Source organism: Myxine glutinosa, chromosome 6, assembly GCF_964187855.1.
Source record: "Myxine glutinosa chromosome 6, kmMyxGlut1.1, whole genome shotgun sequence".
Classification (NCBI taxonomy): Eukaryota; Metazoa; Chordata; class Myxini; order Myxiniformes; family Myxinidae; genus Myxine; species Myxine glutinosa.
This window is the reverse complement of record NC_136266.1, coordinates 30,184,298-30,205,871: the sequence shown is the minus strand read 5'-3', so window position 1 is coordinate 30,205,871 and position 21,574 is coordinate 30,184,298. Positions and strand designations below refer to the sequence as shown.

General features: G+C 46.1%; 1 protein-coding gene across 7 annotated transcripts in view; it reads left to right on the top strand.

The window, feature by feature from the left end:
* DUS2 (dihydrouridine synthase 2) overlaps positions 1-21,574 on the top strand; it is an 84,585-nt gene that overhangs the window by 53,713 nt on the left and 9,298 nt on the right. For all 7 annotated transcript variants that reach the window (XM_078779707.1, XM_078779708.1, XM_078779710.1 and 4 more), the window contains 3 exons: positions 1,732-1,890; positions 2,174-2,264; positions 18,902-18,975. In XM_078779707.1, coding sequence (XP_078635833.1) covers positions 1,732-1,890; positions 2,174-2,264; positions 18,902-18,975 — 324 coding nt within the window. The remainder of the gene's footprint in view (positions 1-1,731; positions 1,891-2,173; positions 2,265-18,901; positions 18,976-21,574) is intronic.

Here is a 21,574-nt window from a genome sequence, read left to right as displayed (position 1 = left end):
CAGCACGAAGGTGGTTACCCAGGTCAGGGACGTTTACATCAAAGGAATGGAGAAGCATTCAGCATTAAATGTGTGGGTAGAGGACAATGCCAAGAGGAACATTCCTTTAAGCCTCTGATTCGTGAAAAGGTAAAGCGAATGTATGATCGTCTGGCTGGCACAGGTGGTGCTGCAAACACAAGTGATGCGATTACGAGTGGCCCCAGTCTCTTGCAAGCCAGCAGGGGAGATGATTTGCCCACTTCAAGCAGCGGTACGGTCTCCACAATGTAAAGCTCACATGCAGGTGTGCCTCAGCGGACCACGAGGCAGCTCAAAGTTTCCTTGCTCAACTCGCACTGCTCATCAAAGAGAAGGGGTATATACTGGAACAGATCTTCAACATAAACAAGACCAGCTTGTTCTGGAAGAAAATGGCCTCCATGACTTTCATCTCAAAGCTAGAGAGGACAGCAGCAGGCTTCAAGGCTGCCAAGGACTGGGTAGCTCTTCTCTGCACCAATGCCAAAGGGGACTGAATGATTAAGCTGATGATGCTGTATCGTTCCCAAAACCCGTGTGCTGTCGAGGGCAAAACAAGCAAACTCTGCCCGTATTTTGGAGGGCCAACAAAAAGGTGTGGCTACCATCTTTATGGATTGGTTCCACAACTGTTTCGTCCCTCAAGTGGAGAGGTACCTGGCAGCCAAGAACATCCCTTTCAAGGTTCTTCTGCTGGTGGACAATGCTCCTGGCCAATCCAAGGTGTTGAAGGTGGCCCATGCAAATGTCGAGGTTATTGTCCTGCCTCCTAACACCACCTTCCTGATTCAACCACTCGCCCAAGATGTGATTTCAACATTTAAAATGTATTACACCCACCACGTTTCCATCGCCTGTTGGGTGCTATTGAGCTCACCCCCGAACATAGCATCGGGAAATGTTGGAAGGACTTCAACATCGTGCACTCTATCAGCACCATCAACGATGCTTTGGCCGAGGTCAAAACCTCCAACAACGCTTGCTGGCACAATCTATGTTCATTGAGTTTACTGGATTCTACATCGTCATCAAAAGTTACGTTGTCCTGTACCGTATCCTCAATAACAATTGGAAATGGTACCTGCTGGGTAAGTGTCACGTCCTCGGTGTTTCCTTCAGAAAAGACCACAATGAACAAACGTACTTTCTATCACTGCAATTGTCCCCTTCAGCTATAACCTGTCTTTGTCCATACACATTGTCAAACTGACCTCAAAGGGCAGATGTTGCTGAGATCATTGGCATGACAAGTCTTTTCTTTATCTTCCTCGGCTCCTTGCAGTATACATACAATGCTTTCATCAACAATGCTTTGTAATGCACTTGTTCTCCTGTGAGCCAGCAGGTGCTACTTTATAATGCCGTGTGTAAAGCTCAAGATCATTGAAAATTCCAATTGGGAGGACCAAGTTCATGAGATGTGATTTGCTTTTGACTGCAGACAGGTTGACACAATTTTTCTACCTCCTCTTTGGTTCGCATCGACGCCTCTGCCAGCTACATACCCCTCCACAACTGCGTTGCAAACATTCATTCACCAACCCTCTCGGAATCAAAATCTGAGCATTCTGCTTAGCTTTTCTCTCGTCTCCCTTTTATCCAGCCTGGAAAATCGCCTTTCTCACTCTTTATTTAAATCTAGCTCTTCTTTCCATTCCGTAAAGGTAGTGGCTCACCTCTATCTCTGGTTGTTTCCGCATTTACCTACAGTGATATCTTTGGCCTTGGAGATTTTTGTCGTGATGTGGAGGAGAGGTTAGCCATCATTTCAGCAACACAAGAGCGAAGTGTGGACAGGACCCTTTGTACTTCGGATGTTGGTGAAGGGGGAAACAGTGGAGTTGTGGAGCTGCCCTTCAGGTTTAACAGGTGAGCTGGATCATTGAAGGGGATTCGCAGATCACTGGGGAAAATGTGTTTTAATACCCGAAGTTAAGGATTTTAAGTATAGTATGTGCTGGAAATTGAAATGTGATGATTATTTTAAAAAGGGAAGGAAATTGTAATGCTTATGAAGGAGTTAGGGAGGGGTGACAGGTTTGAAGGAATGACGACATCCAGGCAGTGAAGATTTGGGAAAGGTGTACAAAGACTGTCTATCGTTATAGAATTGTCAGTGTTTCAAGCAATGCTTACACATTTTAACCTTCAGGAAACGTTTCAATGATAACAAGATTACTCCTAAAACGGCGTTGCTGGAATGGTGCCGGCGACAGAATATTCCACAACCAGGGTATAACACTGTAAGTACTTCGCGTGCAAGGTTTTTCTTGACTTGTGGGTAACCTGGCAGGAAGCCAAGTTTGTTGGTTCATCAAGGCTGTTTTAAAACATGAAAAGCTGATAGAAAATTTCACAATATTAAATATTATAATGTTCTTGCTATGTGTACCCTGATTTAGAATAGGTACACCGTATCCTTGTGCATTGTAAGAGGCGACTAAGGGTTGGCGTCAGGAAGGGCATCCAGCCATAAAAACCTTGCCTCAAACAGGGAACCATGATTGTCATGGGGCCCACAAGGCTAACCCCCGCTCTAGCGGGGAAAAATGGCCTTAAAACGATCATTAATTAATTAATTCATTCATCCATAATGTTCTTGCTAGCAAGTCGCTTGCTGCTGATTGCATATGATGTGTGGCATGGCAATGTAGCGTTACCACCACCCCCTCCCGCACCTACATCCTTTTTTATCTGCTCCTCACAACAGCTGGCCTGACTCCACCCACAATTGTAACCCGCACAAAATGGTGGCCATATGTTATTTTTGAAGCTGCACAGGCTGTAGGTCGTAGGCCGCATTTCTCTGGTGTAAGCCCACGGCCCAGTGCAATTGGAATTATCTGAGCTGTATAACCGCAATATATTAATATACATGCACATAAGCAGCACGCATGTTTTTGCTTCATGTATGGAACCCGGGTTATTTTATTGTTTTCAGGAGCGATCGAGGGGGCAGTCTGTTACCTATACACCACCCAAATAAAGGGATGAGCAATTTCTATAATAAATGAAGGTTTTTGTACGTAATTTTGGTTTTAACCCGTCCATGAATGATCGTTTTTAACCCGTCCATTGGTCACGCTTAAATATATTGTTTGTTATATTTAAACTTTAATATATTTAAACCCAACATCGGCCTCTGTTCCCGTTATCGAGGGGGGATTAAGCCCCTCGTCTGTGACTGACCGACGTGGTCCCTGAAGCTGCACCGCGACCTCCGGAAAGGCCGGTGAGCAGCTTCGTTCGCGACCGCGGATAAGATGTTAATTTTCCGAGCGGATGGCAGCCGCGGCACGAACCGTTAACAAAGACTAGAGACCCGATTCTCAAACGTTAGCCAAATCGTGCCACAGGTAATCAATTTGGAAAAGACAAAGACGACGGATGTGAAGAAGAAGAAGACAAAAAGGGTTTGAAATACGACTATAATTTATTACTACTATTTACAACCAAAAGAAACCAAGGAGGAGGAAGGATAATAAAATAAAGACAGAAGGAATCAAGGAGACACAGTGCAACGCTAGCTTACCTACAGTCTTAATTAATACCCCAGGACAAGACACACAAAACGGACGACAATCAAACTCACACAAATGGGGAAATGAAGGCAGGAACGATTGGCTGGAAGGAGGGGAAGGTCCAAGTGGTCCACAGAGCTGGAAGGATGCGGGTGGTGGGTGTGATCCTGGCTCGAGTTGAGCAGCCGCCGACTCTCCCCAATCGTCTCCGCACGGCGACATGGCTTCTTGGCTGCAACTGCCGTCACCGCCGTCGACGCTCCAAGCTGCGGTGGCTAAACCTGCCATTGGTTCAAAGCTGCGATTTGTTCACAAGCTGCGGTGGACTCTTTTGTGCGTCTCTCTCCGAAGCTCGTCTCACCTCCTCTGGACTTATCTCAGGCGCATCTCGTGGTGGGGGCGTCTCCCGCGGGTTATATAGGCCACACCCTTCAACCTTTTCGAACCTCCCCGATCGCTCTTCCTCCGCCCTCTCAAGCCAAACCCCTTTGGCTGGGTTGGTTGAGCGGGGCCGACTCACTCCTCCCCTCTATGACGAGGTGGAGACACGCCTTTCTTCTCCGAGCCGGAGCACATGGCAATGGCGGCGAATGCAGTTGGCAATCGAGGCTTTAGGAATGGGAATGAAAGGGAATGGAAATGAAAGGGAATCTACTCTATTTGAATTCGGTACAATGGAGTATTAATTAATGGAAGACAAAGCCTTAACCTAAAGGTGGTTTTTTTTTTTTTTTTTTAAAGCCTTAACCTAATACACAGAATAAGGAAATAACTACCAACAAGCAGGAAATCTATGATTGGCTAACGCGATTGTATATGACCTAACTAAGGGACGCCCTTTGACCTTTATACACAACTGGAGGAAGGAGGGTGATATTTTTACAACAATAAAAAACACAATTCTCATTTTCACAACAATATATATATTAATTTTTTTGGTCCACTGGGCCACCTAAGCAGATTTGTTTTTGTTTTTTTTGGAGGCCCGGCACTATATTATTTGCTGGTAAATCAAACTTTATAAAATCAGTATCCATGTTTAAATTTATATTTTTCCTGACCTACAGATCAAATTTCAGTGCTTTTTCATACCAGCAACCTCGCAACCCGTAATCACAGAACACTCCCGTCAGCTATTCAATCATCTGCTAACGCAGCAAAATAAAACGAGGACAATTTTAATGTTTGCCGAATAAAAATTTCATTGTACTTCGGATGTCTTTGAAGTAGAACCTATACAGGCCACCTATCAACCAGACCAATTCCGATTGGATGCTCTCTGCTGACATCACCTCCCAATGGTCTTGGTTGGAGGAGCTGGTTCATTGTTCAGCCCTCCAATTGGAGGTTGCAGAGTCTGGGGCGAGACCAGTAGGGCCATGCAGAATCCTCTTCATCACTGAACTTGGTTGGTTTATTGTATCACCTGGTGTAATTGTGGAGTGTTGTTTATGGTTTTCTGTCTCACTCAAATTATAGCTACTGGCTAGCTTTAATCTTTCTTGCAAGCAAACAAACATACACTTTTCTTACTCATTTTCACTCCTCACCTTTACATTTTCTCTTATTTCTCTTTCCTCGTTTCCTCAAACGTCCAATCAAAAAGTCGGACAGAAAGCTTGATATGAGAACAAAGGATTCCCCAAAGTCTCTCTGAAAAGAGGCCCAGACATTCGTAATGTAAGAAAAGATATCATCGGTAGATCTTGCCTTGGGAAAGCCATATTGATGGTCAGATAGAAGACTGAGATTCAAGACACTCGAGGAAATGGGAATTGAGAAGACATTCAAAGACTTTGGAAATAGTAGAAGGTAGAGCAGTAGGCTGGTAGATGGAAGGGTTTGAAGGATCACCCTTCTTTAAAAAAGGCTGTACTAAGGCATGTTTCCATGAAAGAGGAAAAGTTTGGGTTTTTAAACAATACCGAAACAAACGAGCAAGCACGGGAGCAAGTTCTTAAGCACACTCCAAGACACGAGGAGGAATGTCATCTTTTCCATACGCCTTGCTTGTGTCCAGAGAGGGAGTACTTTTTTGACTGCATGAAAAGAGATTATAGGGAGGGGCATACGATTGGTAAGGGGTGCATCAGAGGGAAATGGAAAGTTAGTCATCCATTGTGAAATTAGAGAAAAGAAAACCAAAATAGTTGCTTTATCAGTCGGAGAAACAGTGATAGTATCATCGGAACGGAACAGCGAATGAGAGGTAGAGTGACAGAAGTTGTTGGAGGTACTTAGCTAAGGACCAGAAAGATGTATTAGTGGAGGATGAGAGGTTGTCACATTCGTTTTGGATACAGGAATGCTTCCCTCACGAATAACATGTTTGCAATTTTAACTGCATCACCTCAAAACATTATTAGAATTAAAAACCACATTCAGTTATTGGGTTATTTCTTAAAAATCAATATAATCACGTCAAAAGAAACATTTTTGTGTCTGGATCTTCAAGATCTCAGGGTCTTGAATTTGAGTCCTTGTCATGCCCATTATATAACACCAGGTGGGTTGACTCGGCCTGCCACCCTCTGAGGTCGGCAAAATGCGCACCAGCTTACTTGTAACATGAGGCACTGCATCAGTGGCACAGCCGCACTCCCAGCAATGATGCAACCAGTAGCCGCAGGCTGCATACAAAATGATGATGATGAGTCCAACATGATATTGGAAGATATTAACATCTTGCTTTGGGTATGGTTTAGACCTGGTAGACATTTTGATAATGATTTAATGTTGGGGAAGCAGAACATAGGGATTAATATGTCATGGAAATGACCCTGAGGTTAAGCTCATCTCTATTAGAAGACTTGAGTCCCCTTGAGAATTGCACCTGAATTATTCCGTAACAGTGAATCTGGCTTGTATGTTTATCTCTCATCTTGCATACCTTAAACCCTTCCCCACCTCTTCTCACTATTTTGTACTCTGTGTATTCAATTTACATTATCCAGTGATATATCGAGAATCTTGCACAAAAAACGAGCATCAATTAAAAATTGTGCAACTTAGAAGGTTCAAAAACCTAAAAAGAAAAAGAAAGACTGAAATTAGACTGATCAGAAGTCTAAATGAATTAGATTCGTCTAATTCTGATTCTTCTGATTCGTCTAATTCATCAGTTTGTGCAGTCTTTTTCTACACCGCTCCTTTCCTATGCCATCTCCAGGCGCTGCATAACGTCATTGCCGGGCACCGAAGGGGGCTCGGCAATGACGCACGCTGAAAGGGAGTACTCAGTTTTCACTCTGGTTGTTTTCTTGTTTTATTGTTTTCTTGTTTGTCCGGGCGATATCTCAGCCATCCTTTGAGCTAGGAAGCTGACATTTCGGCACAATAGTGAGCAAGTCCTTTGTCAAAAACGGTATTTTTTGTTTTTTGATTAATTAATCAATTAATCGAGTCATTTAATTATTAGCGATTAATTAAGTACATATACATTTCCTTTCTCTTCTAGGCATTATCTCAGGCACCTTTTGAGTTCGGAACCTGATATTTGGACATGCCAATGACCAAGTGATTTGGCTGCAAAGGCTATTTTTGATTTATTTGATTAATCAATTAATCGATTAATCATTTAATTATTCGATGAATGACATAATTAATTAATTTTTTTAAGTTACAGATTCGGATGAAATGGTGGTGGTTTATGTATTATGTTAGCCAATTGATTAACTATTTAATTTTTTTATGATTATTATTTATTTATTTTCTTTCTCATCTGGGCAATATCTCAGGCACCTTTTGAGCTAGGAAGCTAATATTTGGACATGGCAGTAACCAGGTGATGTGGCTATAAAGGATATTTTTGATTTATTGATTAATCTTCCACTTCCGGTCTTGCCGGCGAGGTTTCGTTTATTCACAGCTGTCCACGCTCTCCATCGAAATCGAAGTTAAGTAATTGTTCCCATTTGTATTTTCGTTATAACTGTATTTATTTTATGGTGTGTGTACGTATATTGTGTCCCGAGGAAGATTTTCGGTGCAAATCTTTCAAACCTGTATAGAAAATCGTGTTAATTCATGTCGTGTCTTGAGGCCTTGTACAGTGTCTAACCTTGAGGCTTTGTTTTTCTCTCAGCGGTCCGTCGTTTGTGCTCCAATAACTTTCGTTCTCTGTTTTCCCAGTCTTTTCACCCCATAGCCTACTTCCTTGTGTAAATCTCAACTAAAAAAAAACAAAAAAAAAAAAACATTTCCTTCTCTGTTCTTATTCTCTGTTCTCATTCGTTTATTCGTTCGTTCGTTCTTCGACCATGTGTTTCTCCCCCATTTCCCCAGATAGTTTTCACAGTTATTAACCTTACAATGTTTGCACTTCCCCCTCAAGTTCTGTAATTCCGTCGTATATTATAACACCTTTTTCTTCTTCTTCTTTAAAAGGCTGCTTTCGACTTGCTCACCAAATCTATTCATCCCCAAAAAAAATTCCATCTCTTATAGTGCCTTTTTTCTACATTCCCTAAACTCTCCTGCACTCCATCCTCCATCCAGCGTCCTTAAACGTATTTTTGACTCGAAGGTCACAAGAAACTCATTTTGCAATAAATGTTCGTTTCCCATTAATCGTACACTTTCTAAAATCAAATCTCACCCCTCCCCTCCAAATCTTCCCCATAACCCCTCCCCTCCAAATCTTCCCCATCACCCCTCCCCTCCAAATCTTCCCCATCACCCCTCCCCTCCAAATCTTCCCCATCACCCCTCCCCTCCAAATCTTCCCCATAACCCCTCCCCTCCAAATCTTCCCCATCACCCCTCCCCTCCAAATCTTCCCCATTACCCATCCCTTTCAAATCTTCCCCCTTTCCCCTCCCCTCCTAATCCTCCCCATCACGCATCCCTTTCAAATTTCCCCCCTTGCCCCCTCCCTCCTAAACTACCCCCTCACCCCTCCCCTCCAAGACTCCTCCTCGCTCCTCCCCTCCTAGACTCCTCCCTCACCCCTCCCCTCCAAATCTCCCCCATATCCCATCCCTTTCAAATCCCTCCCCTTGTCCCTTCCCTCCTAAACTCCCCCCTCGCCCCTCCCCTTCAAATCTCCCCACCCTCATTTCTTCTCAATTTCCCCCCTCTCACTCCCCCTCCTCAAAGCGTCCTCCCCGCTTCTTCCCCCTTCCAACTCTCACCTCCATCTCCCCCAACCTTCTGCCTCGCTCTTCCCCCTCCTCAAATAACACCTCATTGTGCCTCACCCAATCACCATCAAACCTTTTGTCCGCCCCATCCTTCCCTTTCTCCGAGCTATTCTGAAATCTCTGACACACCTTCAAAAGCTCTCCCTACCTCTTCCACCTCTTCCTCATCTTACCCTACCTCTCCTCCCCCCTGTTCTGTATCCGATGCTCCCCCTTCCTCTTCATTAACGGTATGGACCTCAAACATCCGGGGCCTTCATTCAAACTTAACTGATCTCTCCATACAGGTTGCTTCTGTCAAACCAGACGTGATCTGCTTAACAGAAACTTTCCTCCTTCATGATGTCTCTGATTCCTTGGTATCTCTCCCAGGTTACTCCCTCCTCCGGTATGATAGACCTGAGCCTCGTCCTGGAGGTGGGGTTGCTATCTTTATCAAAAACTCTCTTGCTCACTCGCCCTGCACTGCACTCTCTCCACCTCACCCCCAGGAATACCTCTGGCTACGGCTTCCCCTTCGCTCCCACCTCTTGTTCATATGTGTTTTGTACCGTCCACCAAACATTGATGACTCCATCTACATCTCGCTGTCTGATAATATGGACCAACTTCTATCTACTCATCCCAACTCTCTATTCCTCATATGTGGTGATTTCAATTGTCACCATGCCAGTTGGCTGGGTGTGGGTACCTCCCTCACCAGCCATGGCTCCTCAGCAAAGGACTTCTGCGACTCACTGGGACTGACGCAATCTGTCAATTTCCCGACCCGGATCTCAGTCAACGGAGCATCTTCTCTTCTGGACTTGGTTATGACTAACTTCCCTGAAAATGTCTGCTGCTCTTCTTCTGCTCAAATCGGATCATCTGATCATGTGCTTGTTAAAGTGGACATCTCTCTGACCATTCTCAGGGAGCCTGCTCAGCGTCGACGAGTCTGGCATTTCACTCAGGCCAACTGGCACGGTCTTCAAGCAGCCATCAATCATCTGGACTGGTCTCCCATCGCTACCACCTCTGACATCAACTCATCCTGGGAATTCCCATGAATCGTACACTTTTCAAAATCCAATCTCACCCCTCCCCTCCAAATCCTCCCCATCACCCATCCCTTTCAAATCTCCCCCCTTGCCCCTTCCCTCCCCTCCCTCCTAAACTCCCCCCACAACCCTCCCCTCCGAGACTCTCCCTCGCTCCTCCCCTCCTAGACTCCCCTCTCACCCCTCCTCAAAGAATCCTCCCTGCTTCTTCCCCCTTCCAACTTTCACCTTCATCTCCCCAAACCTTCTGCCTCGCTCTTCCCCCTCCTCAAATAACACCTCACTGTGCCTCACCCAATCTCCATCAAACCTTTTGTCCGCCCCATTCTTCCCTTTCTCCAAGCTATTCTGAAATCTCTGAAATCTCTGACACACCTTCAACAGCTCTCCCTACCTCTTCCTCCTCTTCCACATCTTACCCTACCCCTCCCCCCCCTGTTCTGGACCCGATGCTCCCCCTTCCTCTTCATTAATGGTATGGACCTCAAACATCCGGGGCCTTCGCTCAAACCTGACTGACCTCTCCATACAGGTTGCTTCTGACAAACCAGATGTGATCTGCTTAACAGAAACTTTCCTCCTTCATGATGTCTCTGATGCCTTGGTATCTCTCCCAGGTTACTCCCTCCTCCGGTATGATAGACCTGAGCCTCGTCCTGGAGGTGGGGTTGCTGTCTTTATAAAAAACTCTCTTCCTCACTCGCCCTCCACTGCCCTCTCTCCACCTCACCCCCAGGAATACCTTTGGCTACGGCTTCCCCTTCGCTCCCACCTTTTGTTCATATGTCTGTTCTCTCTCTCACCACCTAGCCATCACTCTGACCATCAACATCCCCACCCCAGCACCAAGGCATTATCGCACTATCAACTTCCGTAAGCTAAACGCTCTTTCACCTACCTCATTCTCATCGACCCTCTCTGAAAAAATGTCCACTTCTCCCTTCGTTGACCTCCACACCCCTTCTGACCTCACTGACTACTACAACCACACTCTCTCCTCCTGCCTTGACCAACTTGCGCCTATAAAAACCAAAACAGTTTCTTTCACCCATTCTGCTCCCTGGTTTACCCCTGAACTCCGCGTGATGAAAACTCGTGCTCGCCAACTTGAAAGACTCCGCAATAAAACAGGTCTCACAGTTCACTCCCAGGCCTACAAGGACCACATACAACACTATAAAGATGCCCTCTCCCGTGCCCGCTCCGCCTACTACTCTCAAATTATCCACTCTGGCTCCGGAAACCCAAAACACTCTTCTCTACAGTAAACAAACTCCTCAGCCCCCTGAACACCACCACCCAGTCATTCACAATAGACAACTGCATCTCCTTCCTTTCATTCTTCCAACGCAAAATTGAAAACATCTACAACAGCTTGACCACCGCCGCACCCGCTCCCCCTCAAACCACCTGCCCCCTCTTATCCTGCCATCCCCTGTCTCAATTCTCCCCAGTCTCCCCTACTGACCTCTCTGAACTCCTCATCGGAATGAAAACTGCCACCTGCACTCTTGACCCCATCCCCTCCAGCTTTGTCAAGGCCTCCCTTCCTGCTCTCTCTCCACTTATCATTGCAACAATAAACTCCTCCCTGTCTGCAGGCATCGTCCCACCATCCCTCAAAATTGCTGCTGTTACCCCCATTCTGAAAAAACCTGGACTAAACCCTGACACCCTAAATAACTTCAGACCCATCTCCAACCTACCCTTTCTGTCAAAGGTTTTGGAACGCGCTGTAGCCACTCAACTCAAACATCACCTCTCTGCCAATAACCTGTATGAAACATTCCAATCCGGATTCCGCTCCAACCACAGTACTGAAACTGCTCTCCTCAAAATCACCAACGACCTTCTCCTCTCCTCTGACGCTGGCAACCTCAACATTCTCATCCTCCTCGACCTCAGCGCCGCCTTTGACACCATCGATCACACCATCCTCCTCACCCGATTTGAAACCACCTTTAACATTACCGGCACTGCCCTCTCTTGGATTAAATCATACCTCTCTGACAGACGTCAGTTCATCTCCATCAATAACTGCAAATCCCCCACTGCTCCCCTCCCCCAAGGTGTCCCCCAAGGTTCAGTTCTTGGCCCCCTCCTCTTCATCCTTTACCTGTCCCCCCTCGGTCACTTAATCCGCCGTCATGGTCTCCAATTCCACTGCTTCGCCGATGACATCCAGCTTTTCATCTCCACCAAGTCCATCTCCACCGCCACCCACTCTATCCTGACAAACTGCATCACTGAAATAAAATCCTGGCTTCAAATCAACTTCCTCAAACTTAACTGTGATAAATCTGAAATAATCATCATTGGCCCAAAAACGCTCACCAAGTCCACCCATAACTTTGCCCTCAACATCGACGGTTTCCCAGTATCCACCTCCCCTCACATCTGGAATCTTGGCATCATCTTTGACCAAACCCTCTCCTTCGACAAATACACTAAACAGATCACAAAGACAGCCTTCTTTCACCTGAAAAACATCGCCCGTCTCCGTCCATCCCTCTCCTCCGTGGCTGCAGAAACCCTCATCCACGCCTTCATCACTTCCCGTCTGGACTACTGCAATAGCCTCCTTTATGGTTCACCCTCAACAATCACCAATAAACTCCAATACATTCAGAACTCCGCTGCCCGTCTACTCACCCATTCCCGGACCCGTGACCACATCACCCCCGTCCTTTACAAGCTTCACTGGCTCCCCATCTCCCAGAGAATCCAGTACAAAATCCTCCTCTTGACCTACAAAGCCCTCCATAACCTGGCCCCATCCTACCTGGCTGACCTCCTCTCCAGACACACTCCCACCCGCAACCTCCGCTCTGCTGGTACCAACCTCCTGACCGCCCCCATCCGGACCAAATTTAGATCCTGGGGGGACAGGGCCTTCTCCATCGCTGCTCCCACCCTCTGGAACTCGCTACCTCACACCATCAGAGACTCCTCCTCACTCACCACATTCAAAACATCACTCAAGACCCACCTGTTCAACACTGCATTCAACATTTAACCCACAGCATCTAACCCCTGACTATCTCCTCTCCTTCTCCCTCCTTTGTGCTTTGAATATTTCCCTATTGATTCTTCTTTTTTTGCAATTGTTTTTATGTTTTGCTATGCATTATGTTTTGCACTCTGTCAAAGCATCTTTGGGCTTCCTGAAAAGCGCTATATAAAATAAATGCATTATTATTATTATTATTATATGTGTGTTGTACCGTCCACCAAACAGTGATGACTCCATCTACATCTCACTGTCTGATAATATGGACCAACTTCTATCTACCCATCCCAACTCTCTCTTCCTCATATGTGGTGATTTCAATTGTCACCATGCCAGTTGGCTGGGTGTGGGTACCTCTCTCACCAGCCATGGCTCTTCAGCAAAGGACTTCTGCGACTCACTGGGACTGACACAATCTGTCAATTTCCCGACCCGGATCTCAGTCAACGGAGCATCTTCTCTTCTGGATTTGGTTATGACAAACTTCCCTGAAAATGTCTGCTGCTCTTCTTCTGCTCCAATCGGCTCATCTGATCATGTGCTTGTCAAAGTGGACATCTCTCTGACCATTCTCAGAGAGCCTCCTCAGCGTCGGCGAGTCTGGCATTTCACTCAGGCCAACTGGCACGGTCTTCAAGCAGCCATCAATCATCTGGACTGGTCTCCCATCTCTACCGCCTCTGACATCAACTCATCCTTGGAATTCTTTCAAAGTAAATTGCTCTCTCTCATGCACAGATTTATACCATCTCGTCTTCAGTTGTCATACCCTTCCTCCCGTCCATGGTACACGGAATCTTGTGGTGAGGCTGTTGCCCTGAAACAACTTGCTTTCGTCTCCTGGAAAGCAAATCCAACGGAAGGAAATCTCATTTCCTTTCACAAAGCCCGAAACAAGTGTGTGTCCACCCTCAGGAGAGCCAGGAAACAATATCTCACCATTCTCAAGACCGAACTCTCTTATCTGTCTCCCTCTTCCAAATCCTGGTGGCGTCTGGTCAAATCTGTTTCTGGTGTTTGTTCCCCCTCCATCCCCTCCCTCACCTCAAACGGCTTAACGGCTGACTCCGCACGTGAAAAAGCTGAATGCCTCAACTCTGTGTTTGCCTCTAAATCTTGTGTCCCAAACCCATCCCTCTCTGTACCCACCGTACCCAGTCGTACCCAGCTGCTCCTGGACTCTGTGTCCTTTCCCCCTGACAAGGTGGAAAAGTTTCTGTCAACCTTCGACTCTGATTCTGCAACTGGTCCTGACGGCATCAGCCCACGGGTCCTAAAATCATGTTCTTCTGCTCTTTCACTCCCTCTTTCTGTTCTCTTCACCCTCTCTTTTGCTCAAGGTCATCTGCCATCTGCTTGGAAATCAGCCAACATCACCGCTTTGCACAAAAAAGGTGCAAAAACAGATCCCAGCAACTACAGACCAATCAGCCTTCTCCCAATTATCAGCAAAGTCATGGAATCTATCATTGCTTCAGATATGAAATCTTTCCTCTTCTCCAATGGCTTGATCTCTGATCATCAATTCGTTTTCAGACCTGGTCACTCTACTCTGGACATGCTGCTTCTGCTTTCTCAACAATGGATGGAGGTCCTCAACGCCAAACAGGAAATTAGAGCTGTCTCCCTTGACATTTCACGTGCCTTCGATACGGTCTGGCACCCTGCTCTGCTCACCAAACTCTCCTCCTTTGGTATCCATGGAAATCTCCACGCATGGCTGGCGGACTTCCTCTCTGGTCGTAGTCAACGTGTGGCCCTGAATGGGTTTCTCCCATCTCCTCTTCCTGTTCAGGCTGGAGTTCCCCAAGGTAGTGTTCTGGGCCCTGTGCTTTTTCTTGTCTTCATCAATGATCTCTCTGACTCTCTTGAAAATCCTCTCTATCTCTTTGCTGATGACTCTACTCTCTGTCGCTCCATTCCTCATCCCTCATCCCTCAGATCGGCAGTCTGCAGCCTCCTCACTCTCTGCAGACCTGGACAAAATCACAGACTGGTCAAACAAGTGGAACATGTCTTTCAATCCTGACAAATCTCACACTCTTACAATGTCTCTCTGAAAGGACCGACTGGACAACCCTCCCATCTACTTTCTCAACAATCCTCTCCAAGAAGTTCTGTCGCTCAAGCTTTTGGGTCTCACTATCTGCCATGATCTTTCTTGGGAAAACCACATTTCCAAGCTGGCCTCCAAAGCCAGTCGCCGACTGGGCATCCTCCGTCGTGCGAAGTCCTTCCTTGGCACACCTGAGCTCCTCACCACATACAAGGCTTTCATCCGCAGCTCAATGGAATACTGTTCCCCCCTCTGGGCTGGTGCTCCTGCCTCACACCTTGCTCGGCTTCACACTGTTGAGGCCAAAGCTTTCAGAATCATTGGAATCTCCTGCGATGTTGTCAACACCGAGGGCCTTTCACTCACTCACCGCAGGCAGGTTGGTGGTCTTTCTGTCTTCTACCGACTCCTCTCCGGCCTTGCTCCGCCAGCTTTCTCTGTGCTCTGTCCCCCCAATATTCCTTCAGGTCGCACAAGATCTGCCTGCAACCCTCTTATGGTTAAACTGCCAAAGTCTAGGCTCTCTGCTCACCATCACTCTTTCATTCCCCTTTTCTCCCGCCTCTGGAACAAACTCCCCCACTCCCTTCAATCCCACTCCTCCCTCCAGGTCTTTAAAACAGCTGTTCACCACCATCTCTTATCTTCCCCCATCGAAAGCCTTGATCTTTTCTACCCCCGGTAATTCTCCCCAGAGTCCTTGCAGTGTTCATATGTTTTATTCCTCTCCCACCTCCCCCCAAGTCCTCCCGATGTCCCTGCTCTCAAATGTTGTGTTTGTGTCCTTCCCCCTCTTCCCCCTCTCTTTTGTGTCCTTCCCCCTCTCTCCCCATCTTGTCTGCCGCTCCCCTTGTTTTTTGTGTTTTGTGTGTCGGTTTGTCTTTTTGTGTGATTAATGTTAGCTCTTTCACGAGCCTCGATCTTGTATGCAAAAAAAAATAAAAATTCTTCCAAAGTAAATTGCTCTCTCTCATGCACAGATTTATCCCATCTCGTCTTCAGTTGTCATACCCTTCCTCCCGTCCATGGTACACGGAATCTTGTGGTGAGGCTGTTGCCCAGAAACAACTTGCCTTCGTCTCCTGGAAAGCAAATCCAACGGAAGGAAATCTCATTTCCTTTCACAACGCCCGAAACAAGTGTGTGTCCACCCTCAGGAGAGCCAGGAAACAATATCTCTCCATTCTCAAGACCGAACTCTCTTATCTGTCTCCCTCTTCCAAATCCTGGTGGCGTCTGGTCAAATCTGTTTCTGGTGTTTGTTCCCCCTCCATCCCCTCCCTTACCTCAAACGGCTACACAGCTGACTCCGCACGTGAAAAAGCTGAATGCCTCAACTGTGTGTTTGCATCTAAATCTTGTGTCCCAAACCCATCCCTCTCTGTACCCACCATACCCAGGCATACCCAGCTGCTCCTGCACTCCGTGTCCTTTCCTCCTGACAAGGTGGAAAAGTTTCTGTCAACCCTCGACTCTGATTCTGCAACTGGACCTGACGGCATCAGCCCACGGGTCCTAAAATCCTGTTCTTCCGCTCTTTCACTCCCTCGCTCTGTTCTCTTCACCCTCTCTTTTGCTCAAGGTCAACTGCCATCTGCTTGGAAATCAGCCAACATCACCACTTTGCACAAAAAAGGTGCAAAAACAGATCCTGGCAACTACAGACCAATCAGCCTTCTCCCAATTATCAGCAAAGTCATGGAATCCATCATTGCTTCGGATATGAAATCTTTCCTCTTCTCCAATGGCTTGATCTCTGATCATCAATTTGGTTTCAGACCAGGTCACTTTAATCTGGACATGCTGCTTCTGCTGTCTCAACAATGGATGGAGGTCCTCAATGCCAAAGAGGAAATTAGAGCTGTCTCCCTCGACATATCACGTGCCTTCGATACGGTCTGGCACCCCGCTCTGCTCACCAAACTCTCCTCCTTTGGTATCCATGGAAATCTCCACACATGGCTGGTGGACCTCCTCTCTAGTCGTAGTCAACGTGTGGCCCTGAATGGGTTTCTCTCATCTCCTCTTCCTGTTCAGGCTGGAGTTCCCCAAGGCAGTGTTCTGGGCCCTGTGCTTTTTCTGGTCTTCATCAATGATCTCTCTGACTCTCTTGAAAATCCTCTCTATCTCTTTGCTGATGACTCCACTCTCTGCCGCTCCATTCCTCATCCCTCAGATTGGCAGTCTGCAGCCTCCTCACTCTCTGCAGACCTGGACAAAATCACAGACTGGGCAAACAAGTGGAACATGTCTTTCAATCCTGACAAATCTCACACTTACGATGTCTCTCCGAAAAGACCGACTGGACAACCCTCCCATCTACTTTCTGAATAATCCTCTCCAAGAAGTTCTGTCACTCAAGCTTTTGGGTCTCACTATCTGCCATGATCTTTCCTGGGAAAACCACATTTCCAAGCTGGCCTCCAAAGCCAGTCGCCGACTGGGCATCCTCCGTCGTGCGAAGTCCTTCCTTGGCACACCTGAGCTCCTCACCACATACAAGGCTTTCATCCGCAGCTCAATGGAGTACTGCTCTCCCCTCTGGGCTGGTGCTCCTGCTTCACACCTAGCTCGTCTTCACGCTGTTGAAACCAAAGCGTTCAGAATCATTGGAATTTCCCGCGATGACGCTATCTCCGAGGGCCTTTCACTTAATCACCGCAGGCAGGTTGGTGGTCTTTCCGTCTTCTACCGACTCCTCTCCGGCCTTGCTCCCCCAGCTCTCTCTGGGCTCTGTCCCCCAAATATTCCTGCAGGTCGCACAAGATCTGCCTGCAACCCTCTTATGGTTAAACTGCCAAAATCAAGACTCTCTGCTCACCTTCACTCCTTCATTCCTCTTTTCTCCCGCCTCTGGAACAAACTCCCTCACTCTCTTCAATCCCACTCCTCCCTCCAGGTCTTTAAAACGGCTGTTCACCACCATCTCTTATCTTCCCCAATCCAAAACCTTGATCTTTTCTACCTCCGCTAATTTCACCCCAAATCCACTTTTTTGAGGTGACTTTTGACTTCTTTCCTGGAAGTCCTTGGTGTCCTTGCGTTTTATACCTATCCTGCCTCCCCCCAGGCACTCTCCCTCCAAAAACATCTCCCGATGTCCCTGTTCTCAAATGTTGTGTTTGTGTGCTTCCTCCCCTTCTCTCCCCATCTTGTCGACCGCTCCTCTTTTTATATACTTTGTTTGCTTGTTTGTTTGATTTTTTTGTTTGATAAATGTTAGCTCTTTCACGAGCCTCGACTCTGTATACAAAAAAAAAACAAAAAAAAAAACAACAACGATGAATTATATTTAATTTTTTTATTCATGACTTCTTTAATTAAATTTCTAAAAGATACATTTTCGTATGAAGCACTAGTGGTTTAGTTATGCTATTAGCCAATTGACGAAAATATTTTATGATCTTTTATTGATTTAAATTGTGCAATTAATCAATTATTGCATACCTCTCCCTCCAAATGCACTCTCTATGATAGATGGAAGGGGGAGGCACCCCGGCAATGCCGCGCTGTGGGATATTTAATTATTTGGCATGGGGGCGGTGTACTTTGAATGTATCTTTACTTGTTTTTGTTTTTTTCTGGCACCTCAACTCTAATTTGTTGACACGAATCGCTACCCAATTACTACCAATGAAATACATCCAAAAGGTCACTCATTTGCTTGGAAAAAAAATAGAAGCATTTTTTTTTTGTCAATAATCCTGATTAAGTGGTGATCTTGGGATTTAGATAGTGGTGGATGATGAGTAACCTGAGAAATCACCACGACCTTCTGTCTCGTTGCTCAGTCTGAAAAAACAGGATTTGAACGATTTACTTTGACAAGTTGCACCGATTCAGTGGAATGTAGGGTACCTTTATGTTCTATCTAAGATGTACCTTTATGTTTTGGCGCTGAGCATATCTTGGTATTCTATGCCACCCTTCAATGGCTTTCTACCATTGAGCTTTGTGATATTTAATGGACAAGGTACCCATCTTCAAATGTGTTGTGGTCACCACTGTCATATGTTGTAAGGTGGGGGGAGGAGTGGCTGCTGGAGGGAGAAGGTTTATACATATATATCGTCTTTGAATTTGAGTGTACCTCTTCTGCTGTGCATCTGCAGGAACAACGAGAACTGGATCGAGATTTCCGCTCTGTGGTGTCAGTTGCTGGAAGACGTTTTGCTTCCTCTATTTGGTAAGATTGCACCGAGTGGCTGACGTCAAAAAAATTTCTACCTGGAGTTATAAACGCAACCACTTGGTGGAAACATATACTACCTTCTCTCAGTTTTTGAGCCCCAACCTGACATCAGTTCGAAATTGGGTCCCATTAATTTGTCCGTCGGGAGCCTCTACTCAAAAATCATGAGACGCTTTTTCATATTTTGGATGTGTATGCAATGCTGTTTGGGTTTGAGATGAGGCGCATCAATTGGGATCGGTGCCGATTTAGAATTTTGGGAAAAAAAAAAAAAGAAGTTGCGAATGGACATGGTATATGCTTTTGTGAACCGTTATTTATAGATGACTTACCATCTCCACGACCAGCAAACAACTTTGAATTATATATATATATATATATATATATATATATATATATATATATATATATATATATATATATATATATATTATATATGTATATATATTGTTGTGGATCTCGACGCCCGCCTTCTCCCCTTACCAAGGGGGGATTAGTCCCCTTGTCTTTGACTGACCAGGCGTGACCCGAGGCCTATGACGTCCTTTCCGGACAGTGCTAAATAGGGTTGTAGGACCAGATTCGCTATTACCTAAGTACTAGCGCTGCCCTAAACGAGGAGATAAGCCTCGCATGAATCGTGTGTGTTAGTGGATACGCCGAGCGGTAGCGAACACGCGATCCGTGCCGTTATCAATTACTAGACCCCGATCCAAGCGGTTCTTATTCGTACCACGCTTACCCAATGAAGAAATCACAGAAGCGGTCGAATTGGGAAGAAAGGAAGAACAGAATTTATTCACACTATTTACAATTTATTAGAAGAAGACACAGTGCAGCCTTAATAACAGTCTTAACTTACTCCCGAGACAAACGGGCCCGTCTCACACACAGACACTCACACGGGGATTGCAGATGGTCAGCATGTCCAGGGATGGATGGCACGTCCACGGATGGTCAGCTCTCTCCGGTCCCCAGCTCGTACCGCGAAGATGGATCCCGTAGCAGGCACGAGCTCTCCTCGTGTCGTTGGCGCACACGGTATAATATGGGGCGAACGGTAGGGTCTGGGCTCTGGCGGTTAACACTGGCGGCTATTGCCACGTTCACTCGCGTGGCTGCATACGTAAGAGGCGAATAAGCGCTAAGCCTCGAAGTGTTCACAATGCGCTCCCAACCAGCCCTCTTCTCAGGCCTCCAAGCAAGTCTTCCCGCACGAGTCCTCAGAATCCTTTGACAAAGCGCAATTCCTTCAAGTCATATCGCCACTGTCGTGTGCACGCGAGTCCTTTGCTTCAGTCCTGACCAAGTCCTCTGCCGTACGTAAGTCCTGTTCAAGGGCTTTGTGCAGACTTTTATATGCACGCCCCGCGAACCTTCTAGCATTTGCCAGACGCGCCTTACCACGCCCTATCACGCCATGCCCTCAGAGCCCTGGTTGGCTGGTGGCCCTTACCGTCATCGCCTCTGATGCGCTCCTTGACGCCGCCCCACTCCGACCCCGCGCTCCTCCCTCTTCTCAGGCCGACCTCGTGTCACTTGACTAGCGAGCGAACAAAGGGCAGCGAATGCTGCTGGCAGCCAAAGCGTAACAAACTGCTGTGGGTAGCCCAAAGCGTAACAGAATGAGGGATCAGCCAATTGGGGCGCGGAATCAATTATGCCCATAGATGGAATTGGAGGGTGGTGCAAAAATGAAGGGACCTAAACTCATGGTTTTACACAACGCAGATATTACTAGGGAAATGGCCTATACTTACACATACTATGACATAACTAATACTCTAAGTGGGCCTACGTGTTGCTCGTGGACTAACTATGGGGGGCAACCCTTTAACCTTTAATGATCAATATGTGCCATTGTGCCAATCTCAAAACCGTAGATATATATACAGGGGGCTGCAAAAGTAGGTATACAGTAATGAAAAACAAAACGTGCGCACAAAACGTATTTTATTGATTATACAAGCATATCAATAATAACATATCAATAATAAACATATCAGTAATAAACATATCAATCCCTCAAATGTTCAAACTGTTTGCCCCCGGCATTCACACACTCCACTAGTCGAGTGTGGACACCCATGCACACTCTGGCACAAAGGTCTTTATCAGCATCAATTTCCTGGCAAGCCTCCCGTATGAACTGAATCATGGCATCAACAGAACGTGGCTTGCGTGCGAAAACCCTGTCTTTTACACATCCCCAGAAAAAGAAGTCCATAGGGGTGAGATCCGGCGAACGTGGTGGCCAGTCAACGGCTCCCCGACGTCCAATCCACCTGTTTCCTTACTGTATACCTACTTTTGCAGCCCCCTGTATATATATATATATATATATATATATATGTATATGTATATATGTATGTATATATGTATATATGTATATATGCATGTATATATGTGTATATATATTATATATATATATGTATATATGCATATATATATGTATATATATATATATGTATGTATATATATATGTATATATATATATATGTATATGTACATACATACATAGACTTGGCATTTAATATGGAATATATATATATTTTTTCTTGACTTGGGTTTACGTTCTTAACTCAGTATATCA